The sequence below is a fragment of the Garra rufa genome, chromosome 5 (genome assembly GCF_049309525.1).
Source record: "Garra rufa chromosome 5, GarRuf1.0, whole genome shotgun sequence".
In the NCBI taxonomy this organism is placed as follows: domain Eukaryota; kingdom Metazoa; phylum Chordata; class Actinopteri; order Cypriniformes; family Cyprinidae; genus Garra; species Garra rufa.
In genome coordinates, this window is record NC_133365.1 from 12,237,375 (window position 1) to 12,250,765 (window position 13,391).

At 41.2% G+C, this 13,391-nt stretch overlaps 1 protein-coding gene across 1 annotated transcript; it reads right to left on the bottom strand.

Annotated features, from left to right (window-relative positions):
• Positions 1 to 1,051: 1,051 nt before the first annotated feature.
• On the bottom strand, positions 1,052 to 12,937 carry LOC141334451 (IgGFc-binding protein). Its single transcript, XM_073839527.1, has 19 exons — positions 12,889 to 12,937; positions 11,538 to 12,719; positions 11,115 to 11,455; positions 10,439 to 11,012; positions 9,272 to 9,873; positions 8,599 to 9,169; positions 7,890 to 8,485; positions 7,236 to 7,800; positions 6,906 to 7,102; positions 6,678 to 6,816; positions 5,980 to 6,584; positions 5,295 to 5,865; positions 4,612 to 5,204; positions 3,970 to 4,534; positions 3,657 to 3,853; positions 3,424 to 3,562; positions 3,013 to 3,344; positions 1,433 to 1,991; positions 1,052 to 1,346 (listed from the first exon to the last, which is right to left on the bottom strand). Coding segments are annotated over exons 1-19 (8,379 nt in total). The 3' UTR covers positions 1,052 to 1,344.
• Between the last annotated feature and the right edge of the window lie 454 nt (positions 12,938 to 13,391).

Below are 13,391 nucleotides of genomic sequence, written 5' to 3' on the forward strand. Positions count from 1 at the left end.
CCCTTCAGAAGCTACAGAAGATACTTACAATATCCCACAAGAGAAAACAAGTCAAATTTACCCAAATCTTGAAATTTTTAAGTTTTCTCTTAATGCATCATGTTCCCTTCTAGAGCATGAGTGAGTGTTTGAACCTTCTGTATAGTTACAATATGAGTCCCTCAGTTGTTTTAAGTGTGAAAAGATGGACCTCAAAATCATACAGTCATTGTTGGAAAGGGTTCAAATACACAAAACCGAAGAAATTGTGGGACCTGAAGGATTTTTCTAAAGAGCAGTGCACAGTTTAACTGTTCAGGACAAACAAGGGACTCGTGAACAACTATCAATAACAAACAACAACAACAAAAACAGCTGTGGATCATTCAGGTAAAAACACATTTTAAGAAACAAGTGTTTGTAAACTTTTGAACAGGGTCATTTTTACAAATCCAACTATTATTTTCTCTTGTGGACTATATGTAAATGTCTATATGATATCTGAAATATCTTACTCAGGTCAGTACTAAATAAAAAATACTGGGCATTTTGCATCTTCTACAAGGTGTATGTAAACTTTTGACTTCAACTGTATAATGTGGTCTATATTTGCGTTTTTTCCACACGTATGTACATTTATATCTGCTGTAGTCTTTGGCAGGTGATTTTCACACCATTTACTTTAGCATTTATGTTACATAATTAATAATAAATATTATTATCTGAATAACCTACCATAGATATCCTATCTATGGTTCTTACAAACATGGATGCACAATGTTGTGACATTTTCAATGAAAATTTGTTGGTTTATTAGTGTGTGTGTGTGTGTGTGTGTGTGTGTGTGTGTGTGTGTGTGTGTGTGTGTGTGTGTGTGTGTGTGTGTGTGTGATGAAAAGCATCTGAAATGTTGACGTATGCAAAATGTCTGACTATTTCCTGATCATTGATATGACAGTATTAGAAGCTGACATATAGTTGGCATAATCTATATATCTGTTAATGATTTTTGCTCTTTATGATAACAGTGATATGATAGCAGTCACATACATAAAAAAACAACACAGCTAAATGAAATGCAAGAATTTAATAAGTTTAATAATGATATTTTTGAAATATTTTATGTATGGAGGCATTTGAAAGAACACACAGAACAATTTAACCCAAGATTAAATACAGACTGATTTGTGGAGAGAACAAATTGGCATCTTAAACATCCATTTAAAACACCAAATCACAGATAAAGTAGTGTGTTATTAAGTGATGACAGAAACTGAGACATTGCTATATGTTAGTATATTGTGAAGTGCAGAATATATTTCATGTTCACTGCTTTTTGCACTACACAGAACTGCTTCATCTTCATCCTGTTGAGAAAAAAAAAGACAAGAAAAGTGTTAGCTTTAATGTAATATCCATTAAACAAAGATCTTGAGTCATAGTCATCACTTACAGCAGTTGGTGAGCTGCTTCCATTCTGGAGACACGTCAGCCTTTACCAGTGCACAGGCGGATGCATAATTATTTAGGGAACTGCAGAAAGCTTTCTGACTTCCATCATTGAGACACATTTGGAAAAGGCAGTCAGCTGCGAATCGCCTCTTCAATATTACTTCACGGCACTCTGCAAATGGGCCTGTTGCTTTCTCTAACATGCCACAGAAGCTTGGTCCGCTATATTGCACCTTCTTATCATCTGAGCAAGGGGGGAAGTGCCAGCAGTTGCTGTTGCTTTCAGGGACACTCCAGGCCTTTGCCCATTCTGTGATGTCTGCTATGCCGTTACCATTCGGTGAGACATAATCATCCTCCAGATCACTATTGTAGGTTCCACACATTCCACCTACGTTATTGTAGTAGCTACTGGACAATGTCACCATAAGGGTATCTGCCCAGTTATACTTGACATCCAAGCCAAAATCTGTCTGCAGATCTCCTATAGCACCTGAAAGGGTGATGTTGATCCTCTCAGAAATCAAAGTCACAGGAAGGTTTGAAACTGTGCCATCAATCTGGATTGGAAATAAGGAGAGCAAGAAACAAATATGTTAAGTAGAGAATTTCCAGACAGTAGAAGAACCAACCCTGTTCCTAGAAGGCTACCATCCTGTAGACTTTAGCTCTAACGCAAATTAAACACACCATAAACAGCTAATCAAGGTGTTAAAAGACTACTAGACAAAAACAAGTAGGTGTGTTGGAGCAGGGTTGGAACTCAAGTCTGCAGAAAAGTAGACCTCCGGGAGCAAGTTGGCTCTGTCTGTTGTACAATATTACCTCAGAGGGACACTGAGATGTTTAAAAAGGGGCCATGAACTCAGAAACCAACATTCCCTTGATCTTTTGACAGATAGGAGGTCCTTGTATAATAAAAACTAGTCTTGAAAACAGCTTATATTGAAGCTAGTCTGTGGAATGTTTTACTCTATGATGTAATGGTGTGGATAAGCACCGCCTCCACAGAAAAAGATTGACATCACTGCCTGTTTAGCCCCTTCCACCGATTTTCGCATGTAGTGTTTACAAGAGAGGTGAACGTGCAGGTTAATGCAGAAACCAAATGATAAAGATGGCTCTGCAGACAAGAAGACACCATGCAGTGCCAAGTTGTGGTAAAACAGAGAGCCTATTTTTAATAAAGATCCAGACCACGTCAGTAAGTACTTGGTCCTTTGTTTACTTCATTTTACCACGGATTTGAGTTTATGTGCTTTTGACCTAAACCGCAGCACTGTCCATCTATGAGGAATGTAGGCTGTCAAACATACACAACTATTAGTCAATCATAGAAGTAGGCATTTACTTCTGAGTCTACAATCTGCCCCACCTATTTAAACAGCATTCTGATGAGGAGGGTTAAAAACGAGACTGAAAATAGCTTGTTGCTTCTAAAATATTTTCTTTGATAACATTATAAGTGGACAGTGCAAAATTAAAAACAGAGGCAGTTCATGACCCCTTTGATGGATACTTGATGGATAGCCACATCTGGTTCTGTAACCCTTCTGTGTTTAATGTTCTGTACTGACTTACTGTCACACGATTCCGGCTGCCTTGGATGAATGTGATTTCACGTCCTTTGACTGTAATGGTGACTGACTTGACGTAAGAACCACGTGTGCCTTTGCGATAGTCGTTCTTGTTGACGATTTTGAAAGGTGTTAGTGTTTGGTCTTTGCCTGAAGTTTTAACTAAAGTATAGGAGCAGGTGCCCTGGAAGGAGTAGTGGTTGCCATCGAAGGTTTTGTAATGGGGATCTCCTTTGGCAATGCAAGAGGCCTTTGCTTTTGCAACACACACTGCTTTGTTGTTTTTTACTACTGTGCAGTACTCTTGTTCACGGCACACAAAGTTACTGCACGGATCTGGAACATGGATGCACATCTGTATTATGGCTTTATTCAAAAATTAACATGGGAAATGCTGTAGAAACGTTGTACTCACCTTTCTCATAGCACCCAATGACACCATCTTTGTTGTCACAGATGTCATCTGCGCCACATTTAAAGGGTTCACATTTGAACACTCCAGCTTTGCAGAGGCATTTTTCTGTACACTTTTCCCGAACGACTGTCTCACCAGACTGCAGAACAAACAAGAGACAATAAGTTGCAGTACTTTCCCATAACTAGTGGGATGTTTGACTACTGCAGGAAAGAAATGCAATGGCTTCTCACCTTGTAAAACCTTCCATCTACTTGACAACCACACTCCTGCAAAACCTTACATTCACCTCCATCAAACGCAAAGCCATCATCACACTGACATCCCTCCTGACATGGTGCACATCTCTGTAAGTTAGTCAGGCTAGCACAGGTTGAGGCACAGGTGTCAGCGCAAAGCTCATAGTGACTGTTACCTGAACACTGGAGTGCTGTAGGAATACAAGATTGTTTTAGAGACTAGCTCAGGAATTCATTTTTGGAGAGAATATTTAATTGTACACGGATTAGAAAGAAGATGGTTATTGTGCAACATGCAGCCACTTACGACAGAAGGTGTTATTCCTCCAGATGTTGATTAAAATTCCATTTGCTTGACAGATGGCAACATACCTTTGTATGTGGCGACATTGAACTGTCTTGTCATTTGGTTGTGCTGCCACATCCTTGACACAATCGTCAAAGTATTTCTGAGGAGGAATTTTTAAGTAACAACTAGAAAACGGCCCCTTCTCTGGGATTAGCATTCTGCAATCTGTCTCTGCCTCTTTCTGTTGGTCTTTGTTAGGATTTAAACACTTGGAGCCACAGCCTGTGTGACACATCAGTTTGTCTGATGGTGAAACCCAGGCCTCAGCAAAGTAATCCACAGAAGAAGTCTGAATACCACCTGGCAGGTGGAAATCATCTTCACTGTTTCCATTGTAGTTACCGCAAAGTCCTTTGACTGCATTTTTAAAAGTGGATGGGATCTCAATTCTGGCCAAGGAAACAGTATCATATGTCAGTTTCAATCCAAAGTTTGTCTCCACAACAATATTAACACCGCTCTGATAGACTTGCACAAGTCCTTGATTTAAAGTCACAGGAAGATTGGTTTTAACTTTGTCCACCTGTAAAAAAAACAACACCACTTTGTAGGCAGCAGTTCTTTATCGCCCAAAAGTGTGGTAAGTAACCAATACATTACCTGAACCTCCCAGATGTAGCCAGGCAGCAAAGTAATTGTGGATTGTTCTATTTGTATTTCAACCTTTCGAGTAATGGCAGGCACAGTGGACAGCTGTTTTGCTACTACACTGAAAGAGTTCTTCTTATTTTTGTCCTTAGTCGTCTCTGCCAATCTGTACTCACAATCTCCTTCAACAGTAAAGGATTTCCCATCAAATGACTCATAAAGCCCAAAGCCTAATACTGTGCAAACTGCTGTGCCATCAGGGAAACAGTCCTGAACTCCATCTAGGACCTGGCACTTCTCGTTTGCTTTGCAGGTGAATCCATCATCACACTGAACTCTTCCGTTCTCTTTGCACACACAACTCTGCCTGCAGTTGTCTTGAGGGAAGAACTGCTGGCCCAGTTGGTAGTACATGCCCTTGTAAGTACAGCCACACTGCTGCGCAGGGACACACTCACCATCACTCAGGACAAAACCTTTGTCACATGTGCAGCCTTCAACACAGGGGGTGCCCTTGCAGTTCTTGGGCTCAGTGAGGCCACGGCAGGTTTGGGGGCATCCTGTTGCACAAACCTCATAGTGGCTGTTTGCCTTGCAGGTTGTAGCTGTGGAAAGACCATATTAAGGATGAATGCCACTAAATAAACTAGTAATGTGTATTTAAAATTACTTGAGATACCAAATGCAATACTAACGGCAGAAATTGTCGGTTCTCCAGGATTCCACTTTGCCAAGTGCATCTTGGCAAGCAGCTGTGTATGCAGTCAGAGCACTGCAGAGGGCTGTCAGTTGGCCACCGTACATACACATATCATACACACAGTCTTCATAAAACTGATTTGGATTCACTTTATCATGGCAACCTTTAAATGGTCCCTGTTTGTCTATGATCTTGCTGCAAGGCTTTGTAAAAGTGACTTGGTTTCTCTCTGTGGCATCACATTTAGAACATGCTTTGCCCTTACATCCATCTGAGCATCCAGTGACATTTCTAAATTTCCAACTGGTTCCGAAAATTGTTGGGGTTGCAGCATAAGTGTTCTCAGGAGTCAGGAAATCATCGTTGGGATTGTCATTCCAGTTGCCGCAAAGCCCTCCCACTTCACCGGAGTAAGTGCTGGGGAGAGTCAGCGATACATGGCTCTCCCAGTTGAATTTCAAAGTCAGGCCGAAGTCAGTTTTTATCACACCAAAATTTCCACTATAGAATATGGAGAGTCGACCATCTTCTAGTTCAAATGGCAATTTCACGAACAGATTGTTGACCTGTAAGAAAAATTCATCCTGTCAATTCATGTTCAAAGTCGAGGGTGTTTTCTTTTGATTTATGGATGCAGTTATTCATATTACTGTATATAAGTGTATTTTTGGTGAACTGACCTTCACTTTCTGTGGGCTTTCCTTACTTAAGAAAATTGTGAATCCATAAACTGTTAATGCTACACTCTTGGTAAAAGAAACTGCCATGTTCCCTCCTCTGTTCTCATTGTTGACCACTACCTCAAAGGGTACCAGTGATGGGTCAGCTGTATTGATTAGTTTGGACAAATAATAAGTGCAGGTTCCTTGGAAGTCAAAGGCTTTACCATCAAGTGTGCGGTAATGTGGATCTCCTGCACCCTGGCAGGTACTATAGGACAACGGGTAACAATCTTTCACTCCATTCCGTGTGCCGCACAATAGGCCAGTCTTACACTTTGATGGTGTGCATTCAACATTTCCAGTTAGAGGGTTGCACACACATTTCTCTGTGCATTGTTTCTCACCCCAAAATGCCTGTTCAGGTAGATAATATCGGCCTTTGTAAGTGCAGCCACACTTCTTCACTGGTATACAGTCATCTCCACTGCGGACAAAACCTTCATTACACAGGCAGCCCTCTGTACATGGCTGTGTGCACTCTTCTGGACCTTTTCGATCAGCACAGGTTGGAGGACAGGCTGTGGCGCAGGCGTCGTAGTGCATGTTGGCTGGACAGTATGTGTCTTTGAGGATTAAACAAAGAAAAGAGAAATGAAATATCTGGCATAAAAACAAATATTTTGCTTTTATGGGAGACTTCTAATAATTATAAATACTTTTGTCGTAGCATCCAGTGATGCCATCTTTTTTGCCACACATCTGATTTTCACCACACTCCAATGGTTCGCAGGTGAACACTCCAGCTTTGCAGTTGCATTTCTCTGCACACTCTTTTCGAATTACTGTCTGACCAGACTGCAGAATAAAAATTTGGTGGGAAAGACAAAAAGTCACTGTTTGTGTCATGTTCGATCAAGAAAAGAAAAGACCCGATCGATTCTTACCTTGTAAAACGTTCCATCCACATTACAACCACAACTATCCAAAGTCCTACATTCGCCTCCATCAAACAAAAATCCGTCATCACACTGGCATCCTTCTTGACACACTGGGCATTTCTGTGACTTTGTCAGGCTTGCACAGGTTGAGGTACAGGTGTCAGCACAGAGTTCATAGTGACTGTTTTTGAAACATGTGAGTGCTGGAAAGAAAGCAGAGACAGTTAAAAATGCTTAGGGTTCAGTTCAAGGTAGAGCAACTGCTTTTCCAAATCATTAGTATGTCTAAATGGAAATTTAAAAGCATTAAAGGGCATTTAGTATGCAGCCACTTACGACAGAAAGTGTTATTTCGCCAGATGTTGACTGCCATCCCAATCTCTTGACAGCTGGTAACATATTTTTGTATGTGGCGACAGTTCGCTGTCTTGTCGGTTGGTTTTGCTGCCACATCTTTGACACAGTCATCAAAAAATTTCTGAGGTGGAATTTTTTCGTAACAGCTAGAAAATGGTCCCTTCTCTGAGATAAGCAGACTGCAAGCTGTCTCTGCCTCTTTCTGTTTGTCTTTGTCAGGATTTAAACACTTGGGCCCACAAGTTGTTTGACACGTCAGTTTGTATGATGGTGAAACCCAGGCTTCAGCAAAATCTACCACGGAAGGTGTCTGAAGACCACCTGGCAGGAGGAAATCATCTGCACTGTTTCCATTGTAGTTACCGCAAAGTCCTTTGACTGTATTTTTATAAGTGGATGGGATCTCAATTTTGACCATTGAGACTGTATCATATGTCAGTTTCAATCCAAAGTTTGTATCCACAATAATATTAACACCACTCTGATAAACTTGTATCAGTCCTTCATCCAGAGTCGCTGGGAGATTGGTTTTAACATTGTCCACCTGTAAGGTAAACACCAACAAATAACTTCAAACTCAGTAGGCAGAAGTTCCTGATCACTTAAAACTATAGTCAGTAACCAGTACATTACCTGGACCTCCCATGTGTGGCCAGGTAGCAAAGTAATCACAGTTTCTTCTATTTGTATTTCAACTCTTCGGGTGAAGGAAGGGTCAGAGGACTGCTGTTTCGCAACTACACTAAAATAGCTTGTGTCCTCATTGTCATCCTGAGAAGTCTCTGCCAATCTATACTCACAGTTTCCTTCAACAGCAAAGGACCTCCCATCAAATGATTGATAAAGCCCAAAGCCTGATACTGAGCAAACTGCTTTGCCATCAGGGAAACAGCCCTGAACTCCATTCAGGACCTGGCACATCTCGTTTGCTTTGCAGCTGAATCCATCATCACAATGAACTCTTCCGTTCTCTCTGCACACACACCTCTGCTTGCACTTGTCTTGAGGGAAGAACTCCTGGCCCAGTTGGTAATAACGGCCCTCATAAGAACAGCCACACCTTTCCATAGCCACACACTCACCGTTGCTCAAGACAAAGCCGTCATCACATATGCAGCTTTCAACGCAGGGAGTGCCCTTACAGGCTATGGGCTCAGTGAGGCCATTGCAGGTTTGGGAACATCCTGTTGCACAAACCTCATAGTGGCTGTTATCCATACAGGTTGAAGCTGTGAACAAATTATATAGAGGACTGATTTTATAATAATTTCTTGCATCAATTTCTTATGTATAATTCAAAATCTTAAAAAGTATTAATCGAAACAAAGCAATGAATACTAACGGCAGAAAGTGTCGGTTCTCCAGGATTCCACGGTGCCAAGTGCATTTTGGCAAGCAGCTGTGTATGCAGTCAGAGCGCCACAGAGGGCTGATGAATGGCCACCATACATACACATATCATACAAACAGTCTTCATAAAACTGATTTGGATTCACTTTACTATGGCAGCCTTTAAAAGGTCCCTGTTTGTCTGTGATCATGCTGCAAGGCTTTGTAAATGTGACTTGGTTTTTCTCTAGGCCATCACATTTAGGACATGCTTTGCCCTGACATACATCTGAGCATCCAGGGTCATCTTTGACTTTCCAGCTGGTTCCGAAAATTGTTGGGGTTGCAGCAGGGGTTTTGGCAGGAGTCAGCAAATCATCATTAGCATTATTGTTCCAGTTGCCGCAAAGGCCTCCCACTTCACCAGAGTAAGTACTGGGGAGAGTAAGTACTACATGGCTTTCCCAGTTGAATTTCAAAGTCAGATCAAAGTCAGTTTTTATAACACCAAAGTAGCCACTGTTAAATATGGAGAATCGACCTTCCGCTTGTTCAAATGGCAAATTCACAAACAGATTGTTGACCTTTAGGACACACATGACCAACTAGTTAATAATTGTTAAAAGTATTTGTAGATCAGAGTATAAAGACATTTGTACAGTTATAAGAGTCTTTAACATACTGACCTTCACTTTGCCTGGATCATCTTTACTCAAGACGATCGTGTGTCCATAGACCGTTAGTGACACAGTCTTAGTGAAAGCAACAGCCATGTTCCTTCCTCTGTTCTCATTCTTGACCAGTACCTCAAAGGGTACCAGTGATGGGTCAGCTGTATTGATTAGTTTGGACAAATAATAAGTGCAGGTTCCTTGGAAGTCAAAGGCTTTACCATCAAATGTGCGGTAGTGTGGATCCCCTGCACCCTGGCAGGAACTATAGGATGTCGGATAACAATCTCTCACTCCATTCCGTGTGTCACACATTTCAGATTTTTTACATTTTGTCGCTGTACAATCAACTTTTCCAGTTTTAGAGCACACACATTTCTCTGTGCACTTTTGGTCCCCCCAAAATGTCTGCTCGGCTAGATAATATCGGTCTTTATAAGTACAGCCACAGTTTTTCACAGGTATGCATTGATCTCCACTGCGGACAAAACCTGCATTGCATTGGCAGCCCTCCACACATGGAAGATTGCACTTGTTGGGGGCTTCTCGATCAGCACAAGAGGCAGCACAGGCTGTGCCGCAGGCTTCGTAATGCATGTTGACTGGACAGTCCAGTGCTGGGAAGAGAAGAGGAAATATAAATATTCTGATTATATGGCACATCTATTGTCTATCAAATGCTAATTCTACTAACAAAAAGCACCATGAAGATGTTGCATTAGTATTTGCAATTCTAATAATTAAATAAATATATTTCTACATCTATAACTCTTGGAGGGATGACAATGTTAATGTGTATGGTCTAAGCAGAATAGATCTACTATGCTGCTGCTGCTGCGGCAGAGCAAGTACCAAGACTTGCTACTTTCAAAACATCCACAACATGCTGCTGTGAGCATGCAAGAAATACTGCTGCTGCACATATACATGAAATAACCCCCATATAGCATACATGAATTAACCCGTAGCAGATCTATACAGGTGGAGCTGGGGAAGGTGGAGGGTTTCTGAAGCACTCTGTAACTGCTATAGCAAGCACTAATCTTGTATTTGAATGTTGAGCAGTGAGCTCATTGGCTACCGATACAAGAGAGAACCAATCAGTTGCACCAAGTGATAATGATGACCTATTGGACGCGCCATCTAGAGTTTCATGCCATGACTTTGTATATACACACTTACGGCAATTGGCAAGTGTCCTCCAGTTTCCAGAAATCTTGATTCCAGCTGACATGCAAGCATCGACGTAGCTTTGAATGTTGTTGCAGAGGAAGTTTCTTACACCGTTATTAATACAGACATCATAGACACAGTTATCTACATACATCTGGGGATCCACAGTGTTGTGGCAAACAGCAAATGGCCCATCCTTTTTAGCCATGGCACCACAGTTTGTCTCTTTTCTGTACTCCTCTTGAAGATTTGCAGAGCAACTTGGGCACTGTCCATTACACTCATCGGTGCAAAACAAATCATTATCTGGAACCTTCCAGGACTTAGCAAACTCAATGGTGTCAGAGATCACCTTGCCTTTAGGATCAGTATATTCATCTTTTCGGTCACCATTGTAGTTTCCACAAAGACCGCCTACGGTCTGGAAATAGCTAGTTGGAGCTGTGATATACAACATCATATTCCAGTCATATTTCACCTCTAAGCCAAAATCTGTTGATATAATAACATTCCATCCTCTCTGATTCACTTTTATTTTTCCGCCATCTATAGTCAAAGGCAGGTACGTGTTTTCACCATCAAGCTAAAATGAGAAACAAGAACACAAACACCAAAGAAAGAGATTTAGTTATTGTTCATTGTGGTTATTGGTACGTTAGGTACATAAAGTACTTTTCATTTTTACCTCTACTACTCCTCTTTGGCTGCCAGCCACCACTTTATGATTGTACACAAGGACAGAAACCGTCCTTACAAATGCCACCCTTTTGCTTCCCCGGTTATCATTTTTTGTCAAGATGGTAAAAGGTGTGAGGCCTTTTTGAGACTTTGTGTTGTTCACCATGACGTAGGTACAAGTTCCCTGAAAGTCGAACCGTGTCCCATCGAAAGTTTTGTAATGGGGGTCGCCAACTGCCTGACATGTGGCGGTGGCAGTGGGGACGCAGACACCCTTTCTGCACTCCTCCTGCTGACGGCATTTAACATTCTCACAGGGGTCTTCTGGAGTCGGCGCTATTGTTAAAACTTAGGGAACAAAGGAATTTTTCAGTTTTCAGTCATATGTTATTATTCAGTCAAATGTTTTAATTTAGACATGATTTCTTACCTGTGTTACACACTCCTCTCGTGCCATAACCGTGCCTTACTTTCCCGCCAAAAACATAAACAGCCATCATCGAATTACCTGATATGGTCAAGGGACCTTTCTGTAAACCAAGTGGCCTGGTAGCCCATACAAACTTTTCATTAGCAGGGAATGTTTTCCACTTAAATGTACCGCTGATACTGGAGGCTGATGCCGCTTCAGCAACAACAACAACAGTGCTATCGTAGCCATCTTGAGCGTGAATGGTCCATGATTTTGACATCTCAGAGGTGGGTATGACATTGGTTAGGAACTCATCATTGGGATAATTGCTACTGAAAAACATCACCATTACGTTTTTGGTACTTTGGATGAGCGCAGCATTATTGCTCACATCAACGGCAAAAACATCTCCTGCATTTAGTTTACGTTTTGTGTGATAGGAACTATGCCTAGTGAAAACGGACACAATAGTGTTGTCATCTGGGGCAACCACATAGGCTGTGTCCTTACTGGAGGTCTGATGCATTGCAGGGATCAGGTATTCGTTGGAAAGAGACTCAACTGGCACCAGCTGCTCAAAGACATGCTCACAGGTGCCTACGATCATGGAGCACTCGTGCCCTGCCAGGACAGCCACTGGAGACTTGGATGTGATTCGTGTTCCAGTCAAAGTGTTAAGACTGCGATATAGATAAACTTCGTAGGGACCCAACGTGATGGTTTTGCTCCTTCCAAAAATGAGACTCCAAAGATTTTGTGAACCGGAGACAATCGTGATTGTGTTTTGAGAATTGCCGTTGACTATGGCCATCTCCTTTTTATATGGACTTGGACCCGTGTTTGGAGTAAAAACTACATAACGCTTGCCAAGTTGATTTATTGGGAGGAGCACAGTGCTGTCTCCGGTGAATTCCTTTAAGTTGGATGAAACGACTGAGATATCGGCATTAGAGGAGATGTACACGGTTTTGCGAAAGGTTCCATCACCTTCGATCTCAGCGTTTTGAGGGAGGACCATCTTTCTGGTTTCACCTCGTCCAATGTTCACATTTTCGCTGTAACCCAGTGCCTTTATCTCGATTTTGACAGTGGCGGGGGCATTATATGCTGTTATAGAGAGACCCAGATTGGCTTTTCCATATTGGTAATTTGTCATGAAAGCAGTGATGAATTCACGGCCTATAGGACATCCGCTGACCGCTGTAGTAAAACAGAAACACAGTGTACACATATAAAGCAAACATTATTATTTGTAATAAAATGTAATAGTTCAAAAGGTAATTGTATAGCTTTACCAAAACCTTTCCATTAAGCATTTGAAGTATTAGAAAACATGTTACAATATAATTAAAGTTTGTTATAATCTTACCAGTTACAGTTAAAACTGCCAGGCAGAATAGAAGAGACTGGGACTCCATGGCTGTAAAAGAGAAAGTTTATTTTTAATTGTGTGATTTTAATTAGTATTTGTTTATTTATTGTTCAGTTTAATGTTTTAAAATATTGAACACAATTTAATCCTTTGGCTAGCATTACAGTGGATCATATGAACTTGCTATCAAGCACAATAAGACGTAAAAAAGAGCTGCCTGTGAAGCAGCTCTCTGTGAACACAGGTATCTGACATTTGTACAGGCACAGAAAGCTGTTCAGAGTTCTCTTTCATTCCTAAACGGACGAGTGACATAATAAACAAAGTCCTAAATGAGTTAAGTTCTAAATGACCATCAAGAACAGAGAGAAAATGAGATGTGTGTTAGATCCAAACATACAAATACGGCTTTCAATTATACTGTAATGTTGAATGGCTATAATTAACGGCTAAAATTGAGGGAAAATGCATTTAATACAATCATCGCAGTTTTAGTATAG